Source organism: Osmia bicornis, chromosome 6 (genome assembly GCF_907164935.1).
Source record: "Osmia bicornis bicornis chromosome 6, iOsmBic2.1, whole genome shotgun sequence".
Taxonomy (NCBI): domain Eukaryota; kingdom Metazoa; phylum Arthropoda; class Insecta; order Hymenoptera; family Megachilidae; genus Osmia; species Osmia bicornis.
Genome location: NC_060221.1, coordinates 10,586,846 through 10,604,961, shown reverse-complemented (window position 1 = coordinate 10,604,961; position 18,116 = coordinate 10,586,846). Strand labels below are relative to the sequence as shown.

Below are 18,116 nucleotides of genomic sequence, written 5' to 3'. Positions count from 1 at the left end.
TGGTTGCTCCATGTAACCGCCCTGATTATACAATAACAAAAACTAGCTTCCGTGTATCGGTCAAGCCGATGACGATTCCATATCGTCATCAATTACGCACTCCCTGCCGTTAATCGGTACAGTCTTTCAACAAAACAATTCTTAACAAATACATGATAAACGCTACCGTCAAACGGTACTGCTTACGGCGACTCCACGTCGCCATATATGTAGACAATACGCGATCATGTACGATCCGATCTGATTACGTGAAGAATAATCAGACAAAATAAGACACACACCACACAAACGAATTATCAATAAATATACTATTTTATCGAGATTTTTTGGCCGCAAAGTCTTTTTTACCTCGGGGTATGCCCCCAAAAATTGTGTTTAATTATTTGTTCATTTATTTACCATAATATTTTTCCTTTTACATGAATCACGGAGCTCAGACAAAAAGTTTAAGTTTCGACGCTACACAATGTAAAACATTCCAAGATCAACAACAACTTATAAATAAAAAATTAATTAAAAGAACATTTTGTAGTGGACCGAATTGTGAATCTAATCCATTCTCGAATCCACTTGAACACACAAAAAATTTCATCAAAATCGGTCCAGCCGTTTAGGAGAAGTTCAGTCACATACACACGCACAGAAGAAATATATATATAAAGATTATATAAAAGTGTACGATAATGGTATTCCTTCAGGAACATGTTAATTTTGTTACAATTTGGAGACAAATAAAAGATAATCATTACGAATGCGATTTAACGTTCTGCTTTCGACTTTTACTTGCCTCAGGCTATCAATTAAAGAATTTAAGATCATTAGTTTAACGATTTAAATGTAGAAGTGGTTGTTAATCGTTCATGAAATCGAAGTGCAAAAATGTTCTGGACAACGATTTCTGACGACCATGATAACTAGAAAACCCGGTTTGACCAAGCAATTCTTTTAATTGACCACGTACAGTGGATCGAAAAGAATTCTATAGATTAATTACTAGTCATGCATGTTTACGGCTATACAAGACAGTGGAATGTAGTATTTTGATATTTTACGCAATCACTTGTCATCTAATGCTGCTAAACTGCATTTAGATAACGATTACCATTTCCAGCAAAACAACAATCTTAAATTATATAACAATGGTATTACTAGACTGCACATGTTCGTGCAATTATACAGGTTGTTCCGTAACGCATTTTCACCCTCTGAGATGGTGGTAGATGGGGTGATTCTGAACAACTTTTTCCTTTGCAAAAAAGTGGTTTGAAGCTTCCTTTTTGAATTATTAAGCAAAAACACTGACCAATCCGAGCGCGTATAGCGCACGAGCTCAGGGACGGCAGCGTCGGCACCCCGTTGGCATAGTACAATAAAAAAATTGAACTCGTTGAACATTTTTAGTTGTTGTTTAAAACAAATACGGAATCTAATTTCTTGTCGCCTGTCATAATGTAAAAAAGGAAATTCTAAACATTCTAAACAACAAATAAAAATGTTTGAAATGGAATAATTAATAAAAATTTAAAAACAATTTAAATGAAACTTATCCATTCGTTCCTAAATTAACCTGCTATGCTGAAAACAGATAATTCCCACTGGGTCACTGTGTCGATCTTGAACATTCGAGGAGGGAATAAATTATGAAGAACAGCTGATCTCCAGACGAGATCATTGAACCCACTCAACCACATGGTCACTATCACCTTTCACAGAATTTTCTTTCAGGTAAAGAAACATTTTTATTTACTGTCACGTTACTATTGCACTGGACACAAATGAAAGACATGTAATATTCCGCACTACTTCGTAACGTTTTCACGACGTTATTCGTCTTCCTTTCCAACTTCAAATGGGACTGCCAGCTTGAATGTTGTGAGGTCTGTTTCGCTTTTTGTCCTTTTCTATGTTCGGTGACTTCAAAGGGTCGAATGTAGATTCAGAAATAGGTGATGGTTCGTGGTCATAAATCTGCTATTCTCATTAACCAAGAGTAACCGAGAGAGGCTCGCGCGCTATACGCGCTCGGATTGGTCAGTGTTTTTGCTTAATAATTCAAAAAGGAAGCTTCAAACCACTTTTTTGCAAAAGAAAAAATTGTTCAGAATCATCCCATCTACCACCATCTCAGAGGGTGAAAATGCGTTACGGAACAACCTGTATATTTTTCTACAATATTTTCTCTTTTAATATTTTAATAACCGCCATCACGCATTCGTGGTTTTAAAGTTTAAGTTTTTGCACTATAATACTATTCGTCGCCTTATTCTTATCAATTTTATTGGATACAAAATTCAATTTGAAAATGAATAATTTCGCAATGTATGATAAACGAAGTTCTCAAATATAATTTTCTATCAGTTGTGGGCGTTTAGTAGAAGGAGAAGCCGGCGAGTCTCCCCGGACGCCCTTAGCCTCGGATCGACGACCGCCAGGTGGCAGCGAGATTGAGTCTGTTCTCGCTGGCGGTCCTCCAGCATGCGATTCGCATTTATAGGAATTCCAAAAAGCGGGGCTACAGGCGTCTGGGGCAGGGATCGTCTGTCGTCAGCCCCGCTGACGAGTCTGGCAGACGAACTCGAGACGAAACGCCTTTTTCTCTCCCTACACAGTAATTTTTATTAATTATGAGAAATGGTCTAAAATTGAAAAAGTAAACAATTTTGCAAAAGATACAGCCATCAAGATGTTAAAATAATTAAAAATATCAATTATATGAAATTTTTAATTTGTTGTTTAGTTTATCTGGTTAACCCGTATCTGGTGAATTGGTTTTTGGGGAGCAATTAAATTTTTAAAGAAACGAGAATCAAATATCTGTTTAATTTTCTTTTATAAAATATTGTTTATTTGTTGCTTAGGTATTTACATTTGTAGAATAATTGTATTTTTATTCAATAATTAGTTGTATAAATACAATAATTGGGGTATGGCAGATCCCATCTCACCACTCAAGGGTTAAACAGTTTTATTACACTGACAATGAGTAGGTTAAATAAATTAACCACTATGCATTTTTTAGTACGAAGTTTAATGTTACGTATATAATACTTTCCATGCTGTTACGAATTACGAAAAAATTTTACGAAAAGTCTTAATGTCAATCCCATTGAATATGTACAGTATCGAACAAAGTAGATTTTCCTAGAAAAAAATTGCAAGGGAAACACGAATTCTTAAAATTTTAGTTTGAGTGATATTGATATTGAAATTGATTTAGAAAAAAAAAACATAATTTTTAATTATTGAATATTATAAAATTTAGTGTTTAATTAAAAAATATGAAGAAGAGAATGTATATCAAATCAAATTTTCCCGCGTAAACGTTTATACGTAAATAGTGGTGGTCAAATTATAGTGTTCCCTACTTATACATCGTGACTTTCTTCGGAAACGTCTAAGGGGAAGACCGGCAGCCCACGCCTTGGCCTTTTACGCAGAAGAAATCTACTATGGGTACATACATGGGTAGAAATAAGAAGAAAATATGAACTTTCAGTCAAAAAGACGTTAAAAAAAATTTTTTATAATCTAAAGTAACATTAATAAGAAATATTAATACCAAGAAAATAATTTTGTTTCAATAAGGTATCCGATGTTTCTCAATACCAACAACGTCTTCGAAGAACTCTATTTTACTACAAACATTACATCGTAAAACCATTATGTAATATTTCATAAACAATTAAGTATAATTCTTCTTTAGAAAACAAATTACAGTGGCCTTGCTAAGTTTAGAAGCTTGAAGAAACAATTTCATCTTCTGTTTTGTAGTGTCATCAAAGATACAACGATTATAATAATTACAGTAAAATAAGCGACATTTGCAAAAACAATTGCAATTGTTTATTGATAGATTCATCATTTTTATACAGAATGAAGCAGATGAAATGCCATATTCTCATAACTCTTTAACTATGCATTCCATGAAAAATTATTATATAAAAGAGTTCACAGATATTAATTCATAATGTATCAACTTGTTTATTTATTTCATTAATTAAAATATTATCGTTTGTATGCTAAAATTGAAAAATGTAGAATATTCGTATGTATATCTTTCAATCTCACGGCCACAGAAGAAGACTTGGCTTACAATTGTTTCTCCTAATTACTTCGTACATTCATTTCGACAACCGGGACCGAATTAAGATTTTTTAAGCTCGGGACTACCAAACCATTCGAGGCCCCATTGGTTAATAAACTTGATTCGAAAATAGAAATTTAGTTTGGTGAACTTGTAGAAGAGCTACTCCCTCTCCGCTTTTGATGATTTTTAAATATGTTGTAAAACTCGATATTTTAAGCAACTTTTTTCCTCTAAGCTATATGTCGGACTCGATTAGTTTGCGAGATATTCACGAAAAACTATGAGTATGCATGTACTTTCGCCTGCACGTATGCGTCCGCGGCTGTGTGTGCGTCGGCAAGCGACCCCCGCTTCTCTAGTGTTTCTGCCAACAGCACCACATGTCTCGACTACCGTTCATATAACGGGTGAGCTTAAAATTAAACTTAACTAATTTCAATAATTTTGACATCGGACTTGTGTGGCCGGCTGCCTAAAGGCGGCCGGAATATTAATATAGTCTAACCTAACCTAATCTGGACATGTAAGTAACAATATTTTATTTTTCTACTACTTATACGTGTAGGTATGGTTAGGCTAGAAATACTAATATTTCGGCCGCCTTTGGGCGGCCAGCCACGCGAATCAGATGTTATAATTTGATTTTTCAGCTCATCCGTTGTATGATTAGGAGCCGAACCACACGCTGTTGTTTACAGAAACGATAAGCAAGAGAGCCGGCGCACACATGGCCACGGATGCATACGTATAGGCAGAATTCGCTGTAGTAGTAACAATATTCTTTCGCGAATATCTCGCAAACTAATCGAGTTCGACATATAGCTTAAAGGAAAAAAGTTTACAACATAGTGACGAACTTTACAACATATTTAAAAATCATCAAAATCGGAGGGGGAGTAGCTCTTCTACAAGTTCACCAAAATGAACCTTACAGGGTTTCCCCGCTGCAGAGATTTTCCGTAAGCGAATCGTACTGATGCATACTGAACCCTTTCTAGACTTTAACTGGATCCGAGGTGCCTTCGCCGCCAACCTTTTTATAACCAAAAATTAGAATTAAAAAGGTGGTGGGGACGGATGTTACGAGGTTCTGAGCCCTTGCATCGCGTAACATTAAAATGTTGATTGAATTACTATTCTTTTTTTTTAATTTATTTGGCTACATACTACAATCTTTGACAAACGCCTGTGAAACTGAACAACATAGCAACGTGTAGGATAATCCTTATTTAGGCAATAAACAAACCTGGACTCTTGCTATATTGGCACGTGAGGGATTCGATTTTCACATAAGTTTTCAAGCAAGCTAATGCTATTCTTCGACTTCCATTATAGCATGAACAAATGATGCAATTTAATCTCCTTTACTTCCTTCACTGACAGTTTGAAAACTTGAAAAATTTTCCGTCCCTACTGCCCCGTCGGCAATATAACGACGGTCTACTATAAAAACAAATTGGGTCGAAAACGTTACATATTTTCTCTAAAAATATGGACTATATATAATAAAAATTTATAATAACAAAATTGATGAAAGTAATGTTTATTCCAGGTAACATTTCGACTTATAATTACTCGGAAAAATTAACTCACGTTAATTCACCAGAATCAATATTAAAACAAAATATCAATGAGAACAACGATGAAGTGGATCTAAATCTGTTTCTCAAGTTAAATAAGGAAACTCTACTACCTTATATACAAAGTTTAATGGATGCCATGAATGAAGAGAATATTTCTCCTATCAACATGGAACCGAATCTGGAAGCAACTTCAATGAAGCAATCTTTTGTAAAGGATAATAATCCTCGAATTATAACTAAAATCTCTAACAAATTAATACCTCGTGTAATGTCACAGAAAAAAGTCGTTGTTGATGAGAAGTCGTATAACTTGAATGTTAGTTACGAATCTCAGTCTTTGAAAAATGAAAATCTTGATGACTCCATTCAAAATGAAATAAAAAGGGATTCAACGGAGAAAAATAACAGAAAGGTTCGTATTTCCGGCAAATGAAATTGTTACACTTCTTTTGTATTCCCTTTTTGTCTTTTTTTTTGTGATATGAGTCAAGGATTAACAGGACTGACGGTAACACCTCATGCGACGTAGAAATGAAACACTGAACAGTAATTCACATTTTACGGACACAATTATAAGAGAAGCGACTAATAGTTATCATATTCATACTTGGGAGAGGTATATCTAACGCAGTACATGACGCTTTTTGGGAAAAAATGTAAACAAAATTTTCTTTTATAGAAACGTACTTTTTATAAGATTTTGAAAGCCAATTTTCAAAATCGGGCTTTGTACAACGCTGAATAATTGTACAAAGAATATTTTTGAAAAAGAATTTTAAGAAAATATTGCTTCTTTGCTTCAAAGTCTTCGAACTACGAAGCCGCTAAAGTTGAGCCGCTTTCTCAGTCGCTTAGCTTTCTCGCATGAGATCTGCAAAATCAATTCGGGCTCAGGCCGTCACTCCTGTTGACATTTAATACTCTTCTGATCAGAATCATTGACGCGTGTTTGTCTAAATATTAAGAAAAGTAAAATAAAATCGTGAATACTTATACGAGTATACTAACAATTCAAAATACAAAATTAGAGCTATAAATAAAAAAATTAATGCTTAATATTCTCAACACATTACCATAGGGGTCTATTGATTCAATTTGATTAAATAATTATAAAATTAAGACAAAAATAAAATTATTAATACCTATGTAAATCAGAGCTTTAAATACAGAAATGAATATTTAATATTCTGTACGTGTTACAGGGTTAGGTAAATATAATAGTTAAAAAGTAGAAAAGAAGTAAAATTTTAAATACCTACACCAGGAGCTTCAAATATTAAATCAAAATTTTTAATTAAAAGATATTAAAGTAGAATTTAAAAGAAAAGAACAAAAATAGAAATAGAAATACGTATAAGAATTAAAAAGAAAAGAAGTGCTTTTCACCTTTAATTGATTTGGAGATACAAAATAGTGTTATATTTATTGGTCCTAAAAATTTGATTATATTTCTGAATCTGTGTTCAAATATTTCCTGAACAAAATCAATATAGAGTAGACTCTCGTTATATTGCCATGTGAGCAATTTGACACTCACACGGATTTTCAAACATAGTATACAGGGTGTTCCGTAACTTGTGTAACTCTCGGAAACGGAGGGTTGCTCGGGTGATTCTGAACAACATTTTCCTTTACCAAAATGTCGTTTGAAGCTTCGTTTTTGAGTTATTAAAGAAAAACACTGGCCAATCAGAGCGCGCGCTGAGCCACGGGAGCGTTGGATTTTAACGGCGCTCGGTCGTGGTCGTGAACAAATGCATTGGCACAGCGTAGGTATCAAGGGAAGAGTGCGACAAATGTTACATCGTCTTAAATCAATAACAATGTAAAATCATTCGTTATTCATGAACAACAAAGACGATGTAACATTTATCGCACTCTTCCCTTGACACCTACGCTGTGCCAATGCATTTGTTTACGACCACGACCGAGCGCCGTTGAAAGCTGACGCTCCTGCGGCTCAGCGCGCGCCTGGCGCGCGCTCTGATTGGCCAGTGTTTTTCTTTAATAACTCAAAAACGAAACTTCAAACGACATTTTGGTAAAGGAAAATGTTGTTCAGAATCACCCGAGCAACCCCCCGTTTCCGAGAGTTACACAAGTTACGGAACACCCTGTATAGTGCTACTCTTCCACCATTACAGCCTGTGAAAATAATACATTTGTTTATTTTTATTTTCCCCTCATATTCAAAAAAAGTTTCCACCTCTACACACGGCTGCAGTCCCATCCGCAGCAATGTAACAAGAGTCTACTATAATACTACATTCTCGAGAGTTTATTGTTACCATTAATAGATGTAGGTCAAATCATTACAATCTGGCCGAGTCTCTAGCTCGTATCAATTTCATAAACGATCCCATATCCAAATGTAACCCTGCCAGCGAAAATTTAAATCATATAATATGGCAGTGCCAACTATACGATCCTCAAAGGAGTAAATTAATTGTATCCTTGAAAAAACTCTCCTACAGTCTACCACTTAGCATAGAAATGCTTATTGCGAAGCCGGATATTAGAGCCTGCCTCTGCATCTTCTCGCTTTTAAAAAATTAATCTGTACATTTAGTTACTTAAGTTTCGATCCTATGGTTCAATTGTTTTCTCATTCGATTTAAGTTAATGTGTGTTTGTATAACCCCGTGTTTCCTCCATCTTCAACGAGTTAAAATTAGTTATCGCAAAATGTAAAATTTGGTTTGCAAATATAAAATTATGTACAGCAGAAATAAACCTAGTATGAGGTTTCAAATGCTTAATAAAAAAAAAAAAGAAAAAACAATGATACTACATAATTTTAATGTGGATTAATACTGATGGAATCAATATAGCTTTCCAAAACTTTATGTCAAACGTTATCAATAGATTTATCTTTGCGATCATTATATTCACTACTAGACAGCACAAATATAACAAATTAATAAAGAAAAAGGCACATTGGAATTTGGGCGTACTGTACATATAATATGTAACTTAGATAGCAAACATGTTATAACTGCTTATTTTTTAAGCGAGTACGAACCAAGATAAACCAGTCTTTCAATTTCAACAGCTGCAAAACGGTTCGAGGACAACTGGGCTAATTTATGCGAACGAGGAACCTAGAATTCGATCACATTACAGTCCACCGAGTTACGGTATTAGCAATGCTGGTGACATTGACGACGAAGATTACGAGCTCGAAACTAATGGAAGAGATTATATTGACGAAAATAATCGAGAATCTGTCGTTGATTACGTAAAATGGGATTGATTCAAATCAATGACGTTGATATTTACAACTTTCTTAACAAATATATTATAAATTGGTTTGTATAATTTTATGAATATTAATTGATATTGCTTTGTATCAGATTGCAAAAATTCTTTTTTATATTGAATTTCAAGAATTTTTTTAGTTCCTCGACAATTGAAGATTTATATTTAAGAAAAAGTACAAATTGATGAAACTTTTGATGTTTGCAAAATTAACAGTTGCGAATTGAATAAAAATTGCGTGTTTGACGTTAATTTAAAAAAATTTTGCAATTTTTATAGTCTTCTGAAAATGGGTTGCAAGTTAAAGAAATTTTTAGATTTTATGAAATTAAACTTGCAAATCTTATAAAATTTCATCTTATAGGAACAGTATTAAGATTTTCAGAGATACAGAAAAGGGACACGTGAGTACATGATTTTAGTTAATGATAATATGTACATTCGCTATTCAATCAGGCTTCTCCTCCACTATACTTCCATGTCCCACCGTAGGGGGCGAGCTGGAGAATGATGATCTAGGGAAGAGGACCCAATATAATAGATTTCTGGCCTCTCACCATTTGTATATTTTACACGGGAGAATTTGAATTCATAATATCGCTATTAAATTTTATAACATTTAATCATTGAAAATCATATTACTTTGTTTCTACATCATCACCAAGATCAGAATTTTCAGAATTCCTGCTTCTCCTATATCGTTATTTTCCTCAGGGAAGCCTGACTTGATCACGAGTATACTTACATGTTTTACACTGTGAAGTTTACATAATCTACACCATTGTCGTCCGCCGCTAGAGGTAAGAATTAAAACGTGATGTCACAATCGTCCCCTTTGTCGCCAAATATCTCGCAACACTGCATGGAAGTGACAGCCCAAGTCCGAATTGACCTTGGAGGCCTCGAACGGAGAAATTGAGAAACTCCGAACGATCCTTGTTTCTTCTGTATGAAGTGATAAGGACAGCGCAATAGTCAAGCAGCCATGTTGAAAAGCAGCCAGCGGGCGCGTTTTTGTAACAGGCGGTTCAGCGGTGCCGCGAGGTCGGCGAACCGCGGGATGAATCAGCGGTATCACGAGGCGGTTCCTAAGAAATGGCGAAGTTCCTTCGTATTCCTCGGCGCCGGGATGCCTTTGATGGCCTGGACCTTGTCTGGGTCTGTCCTGACCCCCTGGCTGGTGACTACGTGGCCGAGATATTTCAGCTCGGTCCGTCCGAAGCAGCATTTCTCCAGGTTGAGCCGGAGGTTGGCGGCGTGGAGCCGTCGGAAGACCTCTCGGAGGTTGGCGAGGGATTTCCTCGAAGGTGCGTCCCAGCACGATGATGTCGTCGAGGTAGGCGAAGCACCAGGGCGCCAAGCTGAGGCCGACTACTTCGTCCAGTAGCCGTTGTGAGATACTCGGTGCGGAGTGGATCCCGAACGACATGACTCGGAACTGGAAGAGTCCCCTCCCGGGGACGGTGAAAGCGGTGATTGGCCGGCTGACGGTGTCCAGAGGGACCTGCCAGTACCCGTTGGCGAGATCGAGCGTTGAGATGAACCGGGCCTCGCGTAATTTGTCCAGCGTGTCCTGGACTTGCGGCAGCGGGTAGGCGTCCTTCTCTGTCAGCCGGTTGACCTGGCGGTAGTCTACGGAGAACCGGTACGCTCCGTTCTTTTTGCGTACCAGTACCACCGGCGAGATCCAGGGGCTTCGGGACAGCTCGATGATGCCGTTAGCGAGCATCCTGTCCACCTCTTGTTCAATGATGTCCTGCATGGCCGGGTTCCGAGACGTGTAGCGGTGCTTCGTCGGTTCTGCCCCCTCTTTTACGCGGAGCCGGTGAGTGGCCCATGTGGTGGTGGGTCGTAGGTGCTGTAACTTCGGGAGCTCCACGTCTAGGAGCTGCTGCAGGGCCAGCGTGTATTCGGCTGGTCTGGTTGGCTCGATGATTTCGGCCTCGTCGGGGCAATCCTATTGCCACGGCCTGATTCGGATGCTGGTCTTCATTCGGCCCAGTATGTCCATCCCCAGCAGGATGGTTTGGCTGAGGGTGGACAACACCCCGTAGCGGTGTCGGACTGGTTGACCGTTGATGGCGGTCCGTACCACGATTTCGCCGTCGGTGACGGCCTCGGCTCCGTCGGCGACACGCAGTGTCTGCTGGCTGGATCACCAGGGGACTCCGCTCCTTCGGCATAGTTCGGCTAGGTCGCTCATCATGTATGAGCGGGTAGCTCTGGTGTCAACGAGGGCGCGATATCGCCACACAGTGGGACAAAACGTCTTTCAGCGATCAAAATTCGATTATCGTGAATTCGAAAATTGAAAAACTAATTACATACATCGATAGAGAATAAACTGTAGTTTAACGTAGTGTAATCCGTTTTTTCATATTTGCTTCCGTTTTGTCGTGGTTCGTATTCAAAGTCAGTAGAAATTCGTCAAAACGAAACGCTGATAATATTATGTACCTGTAACTTCAATGTACGATTCTAATGAATTTTACTCGGAAAGATACAATTCAAATGAATGATAAAGTTTATTAGGATAGTATAGATTCTATTCAGTGCATTAAGTAAGTTAAAATGTTAACAACTTTTTAAATAATAGGATCTGATTGAAACGAAGTACATTTAACTAAAATCTCAACTTTTAGTTTGATTTTTAAAAAATGCCACAGCTTGCCACATGTTTAATTATTACTGCAGTAAAAAGTGAACCTTCCTCTATCAGCTTCTGAAAAAATTGGGTGCACGTTTTTGCACTTTTTCAAGAAAATGGCGATTGAATGAAATTACACGCATCTTGGCCGCTATGCGCGAAGATGGAAAAGCAGTAACAGATACGATTATTAACCAGTTAACCGCCTTATTAACCATTATTATTAATCGTTGCAACGTGTATATTCGTCATCCAAAACTTTATTTCGGTTCAATAAAAGCGTTCAATGTTCAATAAAAATGTGATCCTTTCTTGTTTTTCTTTAACTTTTTCGTAAAAATTATGATAGGAGTATTTGCCTTGCGTTCGACGTGTATACTCGTCATTGCTTGATTTTTATAACATATCCCGTGAAAAATTTTCAAAATTAAATCCCACAGTTAAATAGTCAATGGGCCAATATTAACTTTCCTACCCCTGTACAGTGATTGTAATTTAACGACCGCGATAATCTTCAAACGTCTGCCAGCTATCCTATTAAGTACCAGTTGTGCACAATCACCATATCATAAACCAACCTACTTTTTTTTATTGTTGTAAGCAAACTTTCAATATTCTAAGAAAGTCGGAACTGCTCCGCGGCAATAATGATTATTTGGACCTGTCGGCCATCAATTACCTTCTATAAACGTTTTCGTAGATTTAAGCCGTTGCCCTTTTTTCGGATTATATCTTTTCATTCACGAAACAATATGTTTACCACCTTTTAGTGAAAACAAAGGGTTCATAAAGTTTGTACGTGAATATCTTGACACCCTGTAGTTCAATATGATTTATATTGATACTACTTAAGTACCATAATGTAGGCAAAAACTTCCCAAAATTTTATTAAAATATTTCTAATAGAACCGAAGTTATAGAATGTTGATCGCCAAAAGCCGTTTTGTCCCACTGTGCGCCGCCCGTGGACGAGGAACTATAGATGGATGCGGCCGTCGTTGTTTACTTCTCGGCGGTGGGCGTCTGGTCGGATCGTGGCCGGGCTGCGCGTTGTGGGCCGGACCAGGGCTGGTTTCCCGCCGGATGGCAGCGGCAGTCGGTTGTCATTATATCGGCCGTCCCGCAGTAGCTGCAGAACAGTCGGCCGGGGAGGCGGCACTCGAACCTGAGGTGGTCGCGCTGGCCACGTCTCCAGCAGCAGGTTTCCCGGTCATAGCTGCTATTCCCCGTTCCGGCTGCCTGGTGTCGGGGGGCCCGGCTGGGCTTCCCGGCCGGTAACTGCTGCTTCTTCTGTCGATCTATCTCCTCGATGTCCGTTATCAGCCGGAACAGGTCCGAGCGGGTGCGGACGTCGCCTTTCTGTATGTACAGGCGGTACTCCGGGCGGAGGTTTCGGTGTAGCCGGTTCAGCTGCTCCGGCTCCGTAAGGCTGCCGTGGCGGCGCATGAGGGCCTCGAGCGCTGCGATGTAGCCGGTTCTCGGGCCGGTTCCCCAGGTGATTGTCCCCGGCGGATGATGCGTTCCAGCAGGTCCTCGGGCTCCTGGCCGGGTAGGTACTGCTCTTAGAACTCCTTCTCGAAGGTGTGCCAGTCGGACCAAGCATGGCGCCGGTTGAGGTACTAGAAGGGCGGCCTCGGAGAAGGGCGGATAGGCCCCAGAGCAGGCGGTCTCGAGAGAGGGCCAATCCCTCCCGTAGGCTTTCCAATCGGTCCAGGAAGTCGTCTGCGACTCGGCCGTCGAAAGAGACGCCGCTCTTCCGCAGGCTGTCCCAGACAGGTTTAGTGACGGGTTGGCTGGCGTGGCTGCGGCTGGTACTGCACCTTTGGTGCCGGCAAGTTTCCTTGACGTCATCGCCCGGTGGTGATCAGCGACTCGGATCCGGAGTTCGTCGATGGTCCCGCTGAAGGCTAGTCCCCAGTCGTCGGCTATCTTCACTAGGTCGGGCTTTCGGAGGACATAGACCCAACTCACCTTACTCATTCGTTTCTACTGGAGCGGTCCTTGTTCGGGCGCCAATGTGACGGTTTCGTCCCGCCGGCGTGTGCCGACTCAGTCGGTTGGCCGGGGTCTCGAGAATGAGTGAGGCGAGTGTGTGTGTGTAAAAGTCGGGTTTATTGCTACACAAGGTACTTAGTCTACGGCCCTAGGTGTATCCTTACAATCTAATACAGCTTACGACTAACAGCTTAAATATTACGGCTTAACGCTATGGCTTAGAGACTAACGGTCGCGGTGCAGAGCGATTCGGCGATTCGGTCCGACACGATTACGGTTCGAGTCAGCGTGTGTAGTGGGAGATCAGGCTTACGGAGTTCGATGTCACTTCTGGGGCGGACGGTCGAGTTCCAAAAATACGTAGAGGATCGGTGTCACTGTGGCTCATCAGTGGGATCTGCTAAGAGTGCCGATCTGATGTTACCCGGCTCGCGTCGCGGTATATATCTGGCCGCGAGGCCGCTTGCCTCGCGGGTTCGCGATTCGCGCGGTCGCCATCTGGCGACGGTGTTATCGCTAGTGGCACATGCCGGCGGTGATACGGTTGCGGGTACGCAGGGACCTGTGGTTTCGCGGCCTTCATATACAGGGTGTTCCGTAACGTATTTTCACCCTCTGAGATGGTGGTAGATGGGGTGATTCTGAACAACTTTTTCCTTTGCGAAAAAGTGGTTTGAAGCTTCCTTTTTGAATTATTAAACAAAAACAGTGACCAATCCGAGCGCGTATAGCGCGCGGGCTCAGGGACGGCAGCATCGGCATCGGCTACGAAAGCGGGGTTTGACGTAGGTCGCGAACGAACGGCTCACCGCCCCATTGGCATAGCACAATAAAAAAATTGAAGTGGTTGAACATTTTTAGTTGTGGTTTAAAATAAATACGGAATCTAATCTCTTGTCGCCTGTCATTATGTAAAAAAGGAACTTCTAAATATTCTAAACAACAAATAAAAATGTTTGAAATGGAATAATTAATAAAAATTTAAAAACAATTTAAATGAAACTTACCCATTCGTTCCTAAATTAACCTGCTATGCTGAAAACAGATAATTCCCACTGGGTCACTGTGTCGATTTTGAACATTCGAGGAGGGAACAAATTATGAAGAACAGTTAATGAGTCGGCACACACCGGCGGGACGAAACCGTCACAAATTATATTACTAAACGAGATAGATATTTTTATATATTTTATTACAGTAAACACGAAAACTTATTATTTATTAAGATTTAAATAAATGATACCTACAATTACATAAAAAAAAATACGATAAAATTGTGTTTTTACTTATTCCTCTTTCTATCCTCTTTTAGTAAAAGGAGGAACCGCAACTTCCTCTATCGTAAAAATTACTAAACTGATCTATAAAATACATAAATATGATTTATGACAGTAACAATTTAAATATTTTAAATATAATAAAGTTACAAAATGTAAATGAATAGAACTTTACAATAATAGCTATTATTGTTAATAGTGTAACGTCCTAGAATAGGTACGTCACTGCACCGACGTAAACGGAGAGCGGTTCCCTCAGAAGATGACTCGTATATAGTTATAGCGATTATAGGTTCGTGTGATGTGCGGTTAAGGAGTGAAATCCAACGTTAATACCCTTTATATGATTAATTTATTAAAGATTGAAAAGTTTGGTTAATTAGCAAGATATTAATTACTTAGTCTCTTTTACAATAATTAAGCCCTAAGGAGAAATATAAAAGAAAACAAGATGATTAATATTACAATGAGTCCGGGCTAGATGAAAAATACAAAGAAAATATAATGAATTCGCCCTAAATGAAAATATAATAGAAAATGTAGTTATTAGTAGAAATTAGTACGCGGCTTAGACTATAGGTACAGCCAACACTCTGGATAACAACCAATTACTCTAGGTATCAGAAGTTATCAAAGACAGCAACTTGTACTGTTCCCTCAGACACGAACAGACCTCTCTACAGGTCGCAATCGGTTTCTGGGCAAGCCAGAGCTATGTGTAGTATAGGTCGTATTCAAGGAGCTCCGCTCCTCGCTAGCTCTTTACGCTTGATAGCGAACTCTAAACCAACATGTAGTGAACACGTCGCGAACCATGAGTAGAGTGTCTGTAATAAAATAGAGATTTTATTTAGCGCGGGTTACTCTGTCGCTATATCCCTGCCTAGGCGATTCAGTGCTGAGCAACTTTAGCCTTTCCTCTATTGCTAGAGTGGTAGCTGCACTTCACCGAAGTCGATCTGAACGTGGTCGAAACCAGACTGATTTTCTCCGCGTGGCACACCTCTATTTATAGTCAAATTCTACTGACAAAGCGCTTTTTTCTATATAGAATTCTTTCAGGAATTTCGCGAATTTTGGACTTCCGGTACGTGATTCCCGAGCACCCCTACTCTTAACGCAAGCGCGCACGCCATCTAATTCTATAAAGGATTACTATAATACAATAATTATCAATTTAATTTAATATTACGATTTATTCTTGAACTATGTTACCGCTGGGACGTTACAATAGCAAATTTTGAACGTAAATATTAATATTTAATATATTTTCGTTGAACAGTAGTAATAGTTGAAGCATTAATATCTCCAAAAACATGAGTCAAAATGAAGGATGAAAACAAGGAAGTTTATGCTAGACGAGGAATATATGTATCTCTATCCCATCATTAATTCTCTGTCATTAAGTTTCCCATGTTACATAGCCGTGAACACTGAAATCACTTTCTTTCAGATCTGCTTGTCATTAAATTTCAAAGAGAAGATCACTGCTACGAGTGAATAGCTTATGAATAATTATTTCCATTATTACTGATAATTGAGGGCCCCAGTGGAAGAATAATACAAATGACAAGTTATTTATTTTGAATAAATAGTTTCTCGATTCAAACAACAAATAGTTTTAGTTCGTTTAGTTTTAGAAAGTTCATTACAAAAGATAGCTTTTTGAAAATTTGATCTCTCCTGTATCGAGGAATGTTTCTTTTCCTACCCTTTTCCTCTTCTCTTTGTTTTCTCACGTTTTCTTTTTACTTATATTATTTTTACACTAACAATTGTTCACAGAAGAAATAATACAAATATCTATTTTGTAGTCTTTAGTGTCTGAATTGTTCTACAAATGTATTTTTAACTCTCAACTTTGAGAGTTGTTATCACCGCTTCAATGTAGAAAATTGGTACTAAAGTATTAAATATTTCTCTAAAGATTATCTCCGGTTTCATGAAAAACCAAGTGTGCGAATTCGGCAGATTCTCTTGTATAATTTAAATTGAAAAATTGTATAATTGTTTATAAACCAAATTATATTGAATGTTACCTACGTGCAGCCCTTTTATGCTTTATGAAGAAGTGTGATATCAATTTCCTTTTAACTATATTCCACCGATCTAATGCTACCGAAACTTATAGATACATAATGGTTAAGTAACAGCGCCTGACTTTTAATATTTTTGGTAAGTATTATTCAAGAGGTTATTCGTAAAACTTTCTTCCAAAAAGTTAAATTACTTTTATGAAGTAAAGGCAATGAGCATCTACTTTCGTTTTTCGCATTCACATATTTTAAATACTTGTATAAAAAAGAAAGAAGGGCTGATATCACTTAAAATTGCTCTTTAAACAAAAAGCATCATGTGGTATAACTTTTTTTCTATTAACTCCACATTTTTGTATTTAAAATCTATCCAAGGCAGGTAATAAGTGAGTATATGTAGTTATTTTAGTTTCTGCTTAACCCTTTCACCACTGTCGGGACATATATGTCCCAAAGCAAATATCGTTTACGGTCCCAAAACCGCGTATTATTTGAGTGTTCCAGTAATCTTGACCTCATTCCACTATGCAAAGCATGTTTTTTGTTGTATCAAACGTAAAATATAATAAAGATTATTCCATTACAACATTCTTATTATTTTACTATTGGGACACATTGTTTCAGGACATGTTCAGGATAGTAGGATATATTCAAAGTATAGAATGCACATATTCATTCATTTTAGACATTATTTCATTAGAAAATGTAAAAAATTTTTAAAAATATATTAAAAACATATTCAGTGATGATAGGGTTAAACCACTTATAATTTCAGAAAATGTTGGCAATGTTAAAACAAAGAGTTCTGGTGAATGATAATGTATCTCTGTAGGTGTATAATTAACATCAAAGTGATGACTAATTATTCACATATTTTAATTCAAGATAACGTATAACATAAAACGGAAGGAAGATTAAACGAGCGTGTAATTGCAATTTCTATGAAATCTATGATGTGTTAAGTGCGCGTGTAAAATAGACATAGAATTTTATGCAATTTTATGTAAATGATATAAATATGTTGCAATTTTAGTAATATTTAAAATAATGCTCATATACTTATGTGTGATAATTAAAAGAAAATGTTTAGAAAAGAAAAAAGAAAAATTGTTTTCAACATTGGTTGTTTAGAAGCTTTAAAAATTTATAACACAAGTGTACATATACAAATATTTACAATATATGAATGTGTTTCTTTTTAAATTTATTAATATTATAGTTGAAGTAATATAT

The 18,116-nt window shown here is 37.9% G+C and overlaps 1 protein-coding gene across 1 annotated transcript in view; it reads left to right on the top strand.

Annotated features, from left to right (window-relative positions):
- The window catches only part of LOC114880650, a 63,836-nt gene extending 54,828 nt beyond the window's left edge, over window positions 1-9,008 (top strand). The window contains exons 12-13 of the mRNA XM_046286014.1: window positions 5,640-6,082; window positions 8,723-9,008. Of these exons, the coding sequence (XP_046141970.1) occupies window positions 5,640-6,082; window positions 8,723-8,923 (644 nt within the window). The 3' untranslated portion in view covers window positions 8,924-9,008. The remainder of the gene's footprint in view (window positions 1-5,639; window positions 6,083-8,722) is intronic.
- The last annotated feature ends 9,108 nt before the right edge of the window (window positions 9,009-18,116 follow it).